Source organism: Pleurodeles waltl, chromosome 2_1 (genome assembly GCF_031143425.1).
Source record: "Pleurodeles waltl isolate 20211129_DDA chromosome 2_1, aPleWal1.hap1.20221129, whole genome shotgun sequence".
Taxonomy (NCBI): domain Eukaryota; kingdom Metazoa; phylum Chordata; class Amphibia; order Caudata; family Salamandridae; genus Pleurodeles; species Pleurodeles waltl.
This window is the reverse complement of record NC_090438.1, coordinates 897,513,406-897,527,092: the sequence shown is the minus strand read 5'-3', so window position 1 is coordinate 897,527,092 and position 13,687 is coordinate 897,513,406. Positions and strand designations below refer to the sequence as shown.

At 45.2% G+C, this 13,687-nt stretch overlaps 1 protein-coding gene across 1 annotated transcript in view; it reads right to left on the bottom strand.

Annotated features, from left to right (window-relative positions):
* The window catches only part of RAB12 (RAB12, member RAS oncogene family), a 181,246-nt gene that overhangs the window by 15,830 nt on the left and 151,729 nt on the right, over positions 1-13,687 (bottom strand). The window contains exon 5 of the mRNA XM_069218825.1: positions 10,176-10,280. Within this exon, the coding sequence (XP_069074926.1) occupies positions 10,176-10,280 (105 nt within the window). The remainder of the gene's footprint in view (positions 1-10,175; positions 10,281-13,687) is intronic.

Genomic DNA, 13,687 nt, shown 5'->3' with positions numbered 1-13,687 from the left:
CTATGTGAGACCACCATTCTACTGTCCCCACCACCCTGGAGGAAATGCTGATCACGTCTTTGAAGGAGCCTCGAGACTGGATCCATTGCATGTGTAGCTCCTCTTGTAAAGGTCTCACCTTTAACTGTGCAAACGGAACCAGGTATATTGTAGAGCTCATCATTCCCAGGAGCGAATTGAAGAGTCTTACAGAAACATTCTTTCTTCTGGAGATTTGTAGAGCCAGGTTGGACAGGCTTCATTGTCTATACAGTGATAAATAAGCTTTGTTCTTGATTGTATCTATGTTGGCAACTAGGAACATTATCCTTTGAGTGGGAATATTGGGGGATTTCTGATAGTTTACAATGAGGCCTAGCCAGCAAAACAGTGAGAGGCAGGCTCTGGTAGCTTGAGATGCTTGTTACAGTGATGATGCTTTCAGCTATTCATCTAGGAAGGGAAATACTTGATGACCTTGTTTGCAGAGTGTAGATGCCACCAGGGCAAGACATTTAGTGAAAATTCCATGGGCTGACTTTAGCCCAAAAGAAAAGGCTCTGAATTGGTAACGTATACCTGCTACTGTGAAAAGAGATATTTGCAATGCTTGGTAAGAATGGGAATGTGGAAGTAAGAATCCTGCAAATCCAATGATGTCACCGGCTATGGTGAAACAGAGATATTTGCAATGCATGGGATGAATGGGAATGTAGAAGTAAGCATCCTGTAAATCCAATGATGCCATGCAATCTCTGCTGTTTAAAAGATGAAGGATGTCTGAGGAAAGATTGCGCAGAAATGTATTCAGTTTCTTGAGGTCCAGTATGGACCTCCACTCCCTGTCTTCTTTTACACCAGGAAAAAACAGTAATAAAAACCTAATACTCTTTGATGAGAGGGAACCTTCTCTAACACGCTGCAGGCAGCCGGCGATCGGCCTGATGGTAGTGGGGCCTATATTGAGACTGGGTTTCAAATTGTTGGAGGCGTTGGTAGTCACCTGTGTAAGAGGAAAAACCTCTCCTTCTAGCACGTTGAAAGGGCAATTTCTTAAACTGTAAAGTATCTGTCTGTTTTAATTGCCAATAAGGTGACATCAATATGCTTCCCAAACAATGTCTTGCCATTGTAGGCCATGTCTAAGATTTCTGAAAGGACATGAGGTCTAAAAGATGTGGCCTTTAGCCATCCTTGGCGCCTTAAACTGCTGCTCCACCTAATTGGTGGAAGCGATGTCAAGGACAGAATCAATAATCTCTAAAGAAGCACGTTCGCCCTCCTGTAGTATCTTCTTCGCTTCAGACTTCATTTCATCTGGGATTAGATCACGTAGGCTGCTGACATCTGAACCCTCAAATGTGGTCAGAGCACCCTAGGATTGCAAGAGTGTTGGCTGCACGGACGGTAATGGCAGACATGAGAGAGAATCTTTTCCCCACATTGTTCAGACGTCTTCCTTCTTTATCTGGTGGCAAAGAGATGGGAACTGAGGGATTTTTAAAGCGCCTTTGGGATGCCTGAGAGACGACAGAGTCAGGCTTAGGCTGACCGATGGTGGCCCATCTTTCTGCTACCTTACCCCGCCAAAGTACTGGGGAAAGCAATCAACGAACAACTATGGAATTTCACTGAGGCCAACAACTCCCTGGACAGCTACCATTCCGGTTTCCGCAGCAACCACAGCACAGAGAAAGCCCTCCTGGCAGCCACCGATGACATCCGATCACTCCTAGGCTGCGGCTACATCTCAGCGCTCATACTCCTCGACCTCTCAGCAGCCTTCGACACAGTCTCTCACAGCACTCTATGCACCAGACTCCACGACATAGGAATTTGCAGCAGAGCCCTGGAATGGATCCACTCCTTCCTCTACGGGAGGACTCAGAGGGTCAGACTCCCGCCCTACACATCCAGACCCACAAGAGTCAACTGTGGAGTCCCCCAAGGATCCTCACTGAGTCCAACACTGTTCAACGTATACATGGCCCCCTCGCAGCCGTCAGAAGCCACAAAATGAATATCGTGTCATATGCTGGATGACACACAACTCATTATTTTCCTCACCAAAGACCGGACACAGCCAAAAGGAGCTTCCACTCAGGAATGGAAGCTGTCGCCACCTGGATGAGAGAAAGCTGCTTCAAGCACAACTCCAACAAGACTGAGCTCATCATTTTCGGAAACACCACCTCAGCTTGGGATGACTCCTGGTGGCCCACATACCTCAGCGCCCCTCTGCACCGACCGAGCACGCCCGCAACCTAGGCATCATCCTTGACTCCTCCTTATCCATGACCTGCCAGGTAAACCCAGCCTCCTCCTGCTGGCACACACTCTGCAAACTTTGGAACATCTTCAAATGGATCCCAGCAGACTGCCGCAGTCACCCATGCCTTAGCCACAAGCAAGCTCGACTAAGACAATGCCCTCTACGCCAGCACCTCGACTAGAAGCATAAAAAAACTACAACTCATCCAGAACACTGCTGCCAGACTCATCCTGGACCTCCCACGCTGAGAACATATCTCCCAACACCTGAGGATCCTCCACTGGCTCCTGGTCGAGAAACGAATCACCTTCAAGCTACTCACCCACACGTACAAGGCCATACACAACACAGGACCAGCCTACCTGAACCACCGCATCTCCTTCCACATCCCCGCCAGATCCTTTCGCTCCGCCCAGCTGGCCCTTCCCACCATCCCTCGCATTCGTAAAACCACCGCTGGAGGACGATCCTTCACCTACATCGCAGCAAAGAACGGGAACAACCTCCCCCTGCACCTCAGACAAAGCCCATCTCTCACCATCTTCAGGAAGAGCCTCAAGATGCGGCTCTTCGGATGAAGCCCCTCCCTCCCCCAGCACCTTAAGACTCTCACAGGTGTGTAGCCACGCTTTACAAAAACTGATTGATTGATTGACCGATGAGGCAAACAGGGGAATCATCCGTGGCCTTGCATTTTTCATCTAGGCGAGATAAAACTGGAGGTACCATAGCTGGATTTTTCATGATTTTAAGTCCCTCATTTCAGATGTAATCTATGATGGGGATGGCCCTCACAGACTTTCTAGCCTGCTCCTTAAAATTGCGAGAAAACAGACTGTGTAAACAAGGTTGGGAGACAGAAACATGCTGCAGCTCGGTCATTTACAATGTGGAAACCCCTGATTGTCTTCAGGAGGAGAGTCTGAAGGATGAGGAGATGTAGTAGGGACCAAGAAATCGTCCCAGTCGTCCTGCAGAAGTGGTATCCTCCTTAGGAGCTGTGGCAATGGTTGAGGCAGGTGTGAACCTAGGTGCTGGTGGTAGAGGAATATTTCTTGGCATGGCAGGAGAAACAGTCTGGGGTTGTGCCGACTGTTGTTCTTGAGTAGATTCTGGAAACCTTCTCCTGTAATCTTGCAGCACAGCCTGCAAATCCTGAACCAGCGCGGTGGGAATTTGTGCAACATCTTGCAAAGGTTGAGGATATTCATAGTGCTTATAATGCTTACTATGATGGGTGCAATAAGATTCATAGCATTGTTGGCCGTCGTCTTCCTCGTCTTTCTGATACTTCATGCGATGTTCTAAAGTACTGTGTGCATCCCCAAAAGGTCCTTCATCATCTGACACCTCCCAGTCCAGTGGATGGCTTGGTAGCAAAGCTGAGACGTCGCTTGGAGACGTCATGTCAGGGTGCAGGGCAGTCTTTGAAACCTTTGTAATTTTAATTGTAGTAGTTGCACTCGTCAACGATATGGTAGATGCAAAAGTAAAGTGGGATGCTGCAGGCAAAATTTCTCCCATCGGTGTCCTCGTCAGTGCTGTCGTTGACGATGGTGTGTCAATGGTAATGTAGTTGACAGTGCTGCCATCAACTGTGGGGCCATCGACTGTGATACTGTTGAAGGTGCTGCTGCTGTTGTCGACAGCATCTTTGCTGATGCTGGCCTCGTTGACCATATCTTCTTCTACAGTAGTGGACATGTCAGATACACTGTCGACAATGACTTCTAAGAAAATACTTTGGTGAACAAAATGGGAGCACTGATAGCTGCGGTAGACAATCTCAACAACGATGCCTTCGTCAACGTGACCGTTGTGATAAGTGTTATCGTCGACGGTGCTGTCGTTGTCGACAGAGTTGTAAGAGGAGTTTTAGACCTCAAAGGTTCTGATGAAGAGGAACGGTGAAGCTCCTTTTTCTTCAGAGATGGAGTGAACGGTTGGGAGGAGCCTGCCCCGGCAGAGATAAGTGACATTTTCTTCTTTTTTGAGGGTCTTTGTGTGAAACTTCAAGGCCTTCCTACTCTCCTCAGAAACCCCTTCCTTAGAGGATCTTGACCTTTTATGGGGCCTTACAGCTGAATCCATGTCCTTATCTGAAGAGCTAGGCTTCTGGGATCTAGACATCTGAAGCCACAGAAGTAATCTTCCCTCTGTCTCAAAGTTTTTGAAGAGAAAGTACAGCAACATTTGCACTCCTTTACTTGATGTTATGGGTAAAGACAGTAGAGACAGTCTCTGTGTGGGTCGTCCACATGCAGTTTTTTGTTCCTACAGGACGTGCAGGAGCGAAACAGACATTATTTTGGAAGATTCAGACATTGCAGAAGGTGAAAAACTAGAAAATCACAGGACAAAACTGAGCAGCGCTCAGGAAGACTCCCTTCACATGATGTGCAGCAGAAAATCTGAGGGACTCATTCCCTCTTGAAAGTGTTCTAGAGGGTGCCAGTACTTGATGTGTTATAGTTTAAGTTTGGGCCTTTTTTAAAAGGGCATAGATAGGCTTTTAACCTGATGGCCTACTGCCATTACAGCCTGTTATTGTTTTTACATATCGCTTTACTATGATACAGTGGGACTCCCACGTCGACAAAGGGGAATGATTCAAGCATGTGAATCTATGGAAGATCCAATACTGGATGAATGCTGGCTAGTACCTGCAGACAGCATGGCTGTATGCCAGAAACATGTGCACTAAAGGGGGTTAGCAGCTGTGAATTCTGAAGGAGTTGGGGATTGATGCCTTTGGCACTTTACTTTATGAGCTGATACCTTAAAACTAAAAACCCCTACCACAGTCAGTGAGTTTAGGGGCAGGGGGAATCATAATTGCTGGTGGAATTCTCCAAAGAAAGTGCTGCAGTCCTGCTTTTTTAAAATCATTTTAGAGCTGAATAGGCTTTGTCGCTGAAAGATGAGCCTCAATCAAATAACATGTCCATGAGGGATGCTTGGATATCCCCAGAGAAGCCTGTGGAACTTATCCAGGGGTTGCGCCGAAGCTCCATACTTGCTCAACCTAAGCAGCAATTCATATCCAAGCCAGAATGGATCACAAATTTTACTGCACTGTGGCCATCTTGGATAGGTTTGGTTAGAGATACCCAAAGTGCATTTGAAACTGCCAGTAAAACTTGGGCCACCCTGTCCCATTGAGCATGGGATGAGTGGCACAGGAGACAGCTAGCATGCACCAATTGCAGAGTAAGGCTGGGGATCAAAAATACCCTCACAAAATGCCTCAATACTCTTTCACTTACAATCAGGTGAGGTGGAGGGAATGTTCTGGAATTTACCTTACAGCTCAGACATAGAATGTCATTTATGAAAGGCTGGGTTGTCTGGTGCTGAACGATGGTGGCGAACATCCTGCTACTAGCTGGTAGCACAGAACATTGTTTTGCCAAAATGGGTATCCGTGATGGCCAGATTAAATTATAATGGAGGTTCTGTAGGCACTTCACTAGGCTGCAGTATCTCTGTCAGATCATTAACCTTCACCTCTGCCATTGGGAGTGGTAGGTTTAAGACGTTTGCCGTCCTGCGCAGAGCGCCTGCAAAGCAGGTGTTTTCCTCAGAGGCAGGTCGAAGAGGAGGAGTAAGGCCAGCATGTTCAGAAGTATCCAGGCCACCAGCATCTTGGAATTCTTCAAACCAGTTTTTCTCAGCATGTTGGGAAATAAAAACATCCCCATCATCAAAATTACCACTGCACGGGTCAGTGCTGAAACGATTGCACCTCGATCGAGGTGGACTGTGGTTTGAATCGGACAGCACAATTGGCTGCAAGTCCAACTCTGGCATCAGCGGCATCAACACCTGCTTTGATGCATGGGGAACTGGCGCAAAGGATGGCGCTGAAACCTAAGTCAGCATTGGAGCTGGTGCTGAGCCAGATGTGTATTTCAGGGGGCACAAACTGTGCACAGGGCAGACCCACCAGCGGAATGCAACCAGGAGGCATCTGCAGATTCTTGGGACCGGAAATCACAGAAGTGGGTACACAGAAAAAAGCCAAAAATGCACAGAATGGCCTCCCTAAAGGTCTCTGCTTGCTGCAACATCACAAACAGGCCCAGACATTTCGAGGGCATTGGGATTGGCTTTGATGGAGATTCTGATAGGCAGGTTGACGCCCTTTCTGAAGACCAAGATTGGGTGTGAAGAGGTTGATTCCGAGCGGGAACCTGACCTTCCTTTCTACTTCGATAGGTCATGACATGGAGTCTTTAGATGTTTGGCTAAAGAGCATTACGTTGAGGTCCTCTATAGCCCTCGGCTTCATCTGGTCACAGTCATCACTGGCCATGGAATCGTGCTCCAACCCTAGGCACCAGAGGCCTACTTTGTGAAGTCCTGTCAAAGAGATCTGTTTGCAACAGTCCCTACACAGCTTGAACCCTGCTGTCTTGGGTGGAGGGATGGGGTTATTTTCCCTTTCACACTGGAACATTTTGTGATAAGGGGGGTCTTGCAAAGACCTAGGAGCAGTTCCATTTCCAAGTATGAAAGCACAGAAAAAGAACTAATGTTAGGATAGTGCTTACATCCTGCTCCCGCTCATCACTCCTGGAGAGGGACAACGTTGGCACAGAGCCGCACAACGCCACCTACTGAAGTGTAGAAGTACAGCCTTCAGGTTTCTGGATTCGGTTGGATATCTGAGGAATAGTTGCAAGGTGAGGAATATGCGGTTAGAAGTAGCCATCAGAATATATGTTTATTTCTTTTTCTAGTTTTACATGATCTGTTGTCAAAAGGGCTAAAAAAAAAAAAGGCTACAGGAGAAGAAATAAGTGCCCACAATCTCACCTCCAATATGAAAATTACTCTCCACTAATGTAAAACTGATGAAAATTATAATACCAAATCTGAGATGAACGCAGTACTTTACTCAGACAGGTGCCTTTGCTTGGTTTCAAGTTAATCCACTCAGAAATGTTGAGAAATTGTGTTACAACAAGGTGTCGAGCAAGCTACAAAGGGCTAAAATAGAGAGAAATCGATAGTTGGAAAGTTTTTTTTTTGGTTTACCTACAACATACGTGACAGTTGCTGAATTTGCAGGATGTGGGGCAGACTGCTTGCAAGTTTAGATTATTGCTGGAATTTTTCAATTTGTGCAGATCTATCGGGGTATGGGAAACAGTTAAAAGTTTCACAAATGTTGATTTGCAAAGAAGTGTAGCTTTCTGAGAATCCATATTCTTATGTGGATACATCCAAGTTTAATGCACAGCAAAAACAGTGTGGGTGGGAGGCAAAGTTCAAAAGGAAGTAAAACATGTGCAAGTGCTAATAACTAGTTTCATGGAAGCCTGTCAAAGGATATCACTGTCCACAGAAAGAGCATTACCAAAACTAAGTAACTTGTTCTTTTGATGGAGAATTCTGACTGCAGATTACTCACCTTCACAACAGCCACCAAAGCAATATCTCCCCAAGGTGGTGGGCCTGTGGTCTGGCTCACATTAAAAAAGTCCTGATGGTCAAAACCAGCAAAATGCCATCCTGTCAGACCTGGCTGTCAAGGCAGCAGTTTTTTGTGATCGTGCACTGACATTCACATCGAATCCTGACAGAAGTCAAAGACAGGTACTCCAAGTGCTACCACATTAATATCAGCCTTGGCAGAATGGTGCATCACGATCAGCTGCGGAATCAGCTTAGCCATGGGGGACTTAGCATGAGACAAAGAAGCACCATGATGTCCCTGTATCTTCCTAGGCTGACAGTGGTGGCACTGGGCTAAATCTTGCTTGTGAGAAAGTGGAAGGACAGGAAGAAATTGTTTATACTGGTCCAGTGCACATCTTCCCAAGTTTAAGTACAAATAAGTAAGATGCACTGTTCCACTAAAGGACCACAGGTCAGAATGGCACACTTAAAAGTGGAAAACAGCCCTCACACATCCAATGGGTGTTATGCTTCATCATAGGGTCTGCTCCTCGTCGGGCTGGCGCTGCAATGTCAGACGGGTCCCTCAAGGGGGCTCTTTGGCAGAGATCTTTTATGTAGAGATGCCGTTGTACTATGTAGCTGTAGTTTCAAAACTACAAGAAAAGAAAGAAGCTGGAGACAAGGGATAAAATTGGCTCTAAACCCTCGCGTCAATTTATTATTTCCTTGGAAAGGGTCTTGAGAAACAACCCTAAAATCTTGCTTAGTCTTATTGTGCTTCTGCTCTGACTTACCAGAAGACTTGGACTGTGATGAGGACCTGCTATGGGAATGTGTCTGTGACCTCAACTTTGGGTGGGATCAGAAATTCTGGGACTTTTTAGTGTTCCAGAATCACATTCAAAATCACATTCAGATTCATAAGAGCAACTCCTCCCAGGACTTGGAGTCGTGCCCCAATCCCACCCGCCAGAGGCACACCTCATAGGGATTTGTCACAGATATCTGCTGGTAACAGTCACTACAAGGCTGTAATTTAAGGGAAATAGTTTCCTTGCAGACTGGAAAAAGGAATTATTGCAGAAAAGCATTCCATTCAAAAAGAAAAAAAGTGGGGGGTGAACTCCAGATTTGTATACAAAGACATGGAAAGAAACAGAACTGATATTTCCACATGAGTGTGTGGAATTTTACAAAAAATCTACTTGGCCAATGGACAGAGTACTTCTGATATTTAAATTCTGTAAGAAAATCCAATTGTTCTTTTTGGTGCCATGCAGAGGGGAAGACAAGTTATGACACCATTTTCATAGTATAAAAGCTCTGATAATAGCTTCTCTGATTATGCCAGAGTTAGTCATATCAGGGTTGGGTGTCATTCAATGTTTTGATTTTGCCACATTTCTGTAAAGCTTTATAGATCCCAACTACAAGTGGAGCAAAGGTCCCACATATATTTCACTGTTTTTCTGACACCAACCTACCCTCAGCCATGAGCTTCCCCCTTCTAGACTACAGTCACCCCTGCCCTCCCCCACTTTGGCCCACCACTCACCCTAAAGCAACCCCCAAGCTCTGTGTAGGCGGAAAATAAGGGTGACAGCACCCACAAAAAAGAGAATCCTGTGCAGTTTTCGACCAGGTAAGAGCAGTTCTGAACGGTTATACCCCATTACATGAGGAAATCTTGTAATTGCATGATACTGGTGAGGTATTGCCACATGGTACTGGTTTTGTAGGTGCAGATTTACTGACCTGCCTGAGCGACTCATAATCAGGACTTATATAGGCTGGAAGTATGGGGTGAAGCGGTACACCCAGGGTTGGAATGTCCTGTGAGTCTGCATACACCCACAAAGTAACATATCTAGGGTATTCACCAACTACTTGCCAATATTTTTCCACACAGGAAAAGGATAAAAATGTACACCTGCCAAGCCATGATGAAGCCTGGAAAGACAGAATAGTTTGAATAATAAACATCTGGTCCAAAAAGTCAGCAGAAACACCATCACTTGGTTCTACGGAATCAAGCTACACCACATAATACTGTGTTCTCAGGAAAGGAAAGAAGAAAAACTACAATTGAGGACTTAATTACATCAAAAGGCACCAACAGAAAAAAAAACTTTAAATGACCAAACTGAAAGCGAGGTTGGTCTCCCAAACAGATTTGGGGGTATGTTAAAGGCGTTCCAGAAATTATAATTTAAAAATTCTCAGAGAAAAATATAAGAAGAAATACCAAGTTTTAGGGCTAACACAGCAAAAAGTTGAGAATGTCAACACTAATTAAGAAGTGCAAAGCCAATAGGTCAGTCAGTAAAGAAAGCAACCCAACAATATTTATGACACCCATATCCACTGAAGAGCAATTGAGCATGATCTGCATGGTGCTGAATTAAAACTGCTATTTTTGAATGATCATATGATTCCCTTGAAATGTTACAGTGTCACACTGTGGCCACATAAATTATATTAAATTAGAATACCCTTCCCAGCACAGTTGGCAGTTTACCTTTTTCAAGATGTCATCAACAAGTTTTAAAAATATCTCATCCACATTAAAATTATCCTTGGCACTTGCTTCACAGAATCGCATCCCGGTTATTTGCTGGGCAAACTGAAAAGTAAAGAAAAACAACAGTCAAGATATGAACGTGTAGTCTCACATGGTTCGGTCTCCAGCTAGTCAGCTGCATGCCCAGATACATTTCAACAAAATTATTATCAGGCAAAGATAAGAATTCTAACAAACTAAATACTTCATTTAGTAACGTAGGCACACAGGCTACAGCTGGAAACATAATTTCTAGATCCCTATGTTTGTTGGCTGCAGCAACCATTGTTCTGCAATCTGTTTTTTACTGTTTATTCTGAGAGTAAACTGTATCACCTTTAGAAGTCTGTCCAAAATACTTAACTGGTATGACTACACAGAGAAATCTGTATAAAGTCTCATCTAGCTAGGATATTCATTGCAGGAAGGACTGCCTTGCTATGATCAAAGTCAGAATAACCAGAACCTAACTCAAACTGAATGTGAACAAGACAACTTATCACCACTGATCACAAATAAGAAGAACAAATACCAGACTGGTTTTCTCAGATTACATTAATGTTCGTCTTGCCAACAGCGGCAAGTCTGTATGGTTCTACACAAACACCCAACTTAGTTAACAAGGTCCCTGTACTGCACCACACACCATTTCCTACCAGAAGCAGACTTCCCCTGCACTAATAGGTGAATCTTGAAATGCCCTCCTCAAATTTCGGCTGAGGAGTAGAAAGGCAATAGAGCCCAGCTCCTTCAGGCTTCTTGGGATAGCTGCGGGCTTTGATGCAAAAAAAAGGTGGGCAGCAGGAGGGTTAGCACAGCTTCAGAAGGGTATCAGGCAAATACCCTTATGACTCAGGCGGAAAGCACAGAAGCATGGTCCACAGAGTTCTGTCTGATGCAGCTTTTTGAACTGCTGAAGATCTTCAGGTGTATTCATATATTTTGGCAAATGGGCAGCAGCCCGCTGGCAAATCGAGTCTGTGCATTCTCAGTCTATGGATTTTCACAGTTTGAGTTTGATCACCTGGTTGTAGTTACATTTCCTATCCTCCGACAATGCTGGGCCATCAATACTTGACATTTTACGAACTACGCTGTCAATAAAGCTATCCCATTCACAACATTTATTTAAAAACAGAGGGGTCTTGTGGACAGCTTCATCTTCAAAAAGGTCAGCTACAGACTGCTGGTTTAGAAATTGCTAGGCTGAGTAACTTGTACTCAATGGTAAACAGACCACCCCTTCCTTCAAACTCGTAGAAAGTTAAAGAACAAAACGCGATTGCTTCGGAGGAAAACAATCTCATTAACAGCAATAAAGACAAACATGTTTTTACGAAAGAGCAAGGACAACTGGGCGACAGTCCTGGAGCTTATATGTATACCACAGTATTTGCTTTGAGAAGCCACTTGATTGTCTTGCACAGAAGTCCCAAGTAGACATGGCAATGGAGGGTTCTAGTGACCGACTTTCAGCATGAGAGAGTACGGCCGCTGAAGGATGACCAGCATTTTTTAACATTTAAATAAAGGGGATGGACACTTATGAACTCCGTGCCCTAAATGTCATGGAAAGTATATACTAAGATATCTATACTATGATACAATACGTTAATTTCCATTTCCTCCTTACTCACTTTCTCCGTGACACATCCTTAAAACGGTGATCATGGATTCACTTCATCATCCATATGTGGGAATGCCTATGCACATAAAAATGCATATTTTTGTACTCCCTTTTGACCACAGAGGAAGAAACCGAGGTCTCTGTAGCATGTGTCCACTACTAGTATGAATGTTCCCTTCTAGGAAGAGACTGACCTCAGAATCATCCTTCCCAACAGAGCCAGTGAGGCAGGATGATCCCAGAAAAGGCCCTGATGGGATTCCTAGCCAAGGTCCCGTCACACATCAAGAATAATATACCACTTCTGGCTCCAGAAGTAGGAGAGTGTGGCCCAAAAAGACATGTGGAGTAGGCAAGAGCAGAATGCGTCATGAATGATACACACCTGCCTAGGCTAAAGTCCATCAGGAAACATGGGTAAGGTCCCTGGGCACTGTCTCTGGCCAGCTGGCGCTCAGTGCCAGAACAACAAGTTGCCTTCACTAACTATTTATCTGGTAGAGACAGTTGCAGATTCCTTATCTCAGATTTTCCCCCAGGCGTCAGACTGGATCCGGATATTTTTCTTCAAGCAGTACCCTTGCGTGCCCTGAGGTGATGAAGGTCGACTCTGCGTTCATCGTTGGCATCGTGATCGCAGTGATGACATTTAGGTCGTACATAGACACCACCTCGGCACATTAACGTCCGTTTCTTTTCACGACTTTGTACGCAAAAGCGCAGAGCCATACAGAACACTGAAAATGGTGTGCCAGAACTAAGGCCTTGAAAAGGGAATCCGTGCCCCTAGAAATCAGTTTGCAAGCGGGGAGGATAGGTGGGTCGGTAACTAGAATATGTCTCTACCAGATAAATCGTTATTGAAAGTAATTAACTTGTCCATCTGATAGAGACTTCTAGTTGCAGATTCCTTACCTTAGAAGAGATACCAAAGAAATACCATCCTTGGTGGTGCGCTGCGAACCATGATAAAAAACCCTGCAGGACCGAGCAACCAAAGTAGCCATCTCTGTGGATCCGATTGTCCAGGCAGTAATGTCTTGTGAACGTGTGCAACGATGCCCATGTTGCTGCCTGGCAGATATCCAGGACAGGAACTACATGTTCTAACGCTGTGGAAGCAGCAGTTGCTCTTGTGGAGTGAGCGCGCAAGACTCTAGGGGGTTGCTTCTTTGCCAAAGCCTAGTACAGTTTGATGCTAAATAGTACCCATTGTGAGATGGTATGCTTCTGCACCGCCTTCCCTTTCTTCGCACCCACATACCCACCAAAGAGTTGATCGTCCACTGAGAATCTTTAGTACGATTGAGGAAGAATCTCTCCTCTTCATGAGAAGGATGTGGCAGTGCGTAAAAAGTAGGCAAAGTGATGGAATGGCCTACATGAAAAGGTGTAACAACCTTGTGAAGAAAGGAGGCCCTCGTACGAAGCACCACTTTGACTGGGTAAACAGACAAAAATGGGTGTTTAGAAGAAAAAGCTTAAAGCTCACTCACTCTGCGAGCAGAGATGATGGCAACAGGAAATGCAGTTTTGAGGGGAAGGAGCCGCAAGGGACAATTGTGTAACGGCTAAAAAAAAGCACACATCAAGTAAGTGAGGACCAGACTGAGGTTCCGCTGTGGCATAATAAACGGAGTGGGGGGAAACAAATGGGTAAGTCCCTTAAGGAATCTATCAACAACAGGAGATTTGAAAAGGGAAGGTTGGTCTGGCAATCTAAGAAAGGCTGACATAGCTGATAAGTAACCCTGCAGGATGCCCAGAGCAGAGCCCTACTGGGCTAAAGAAAATGTGAAAAAAAGAACCTCAGAGAGAGGAGCAGAGAGGGGATCAACAGACT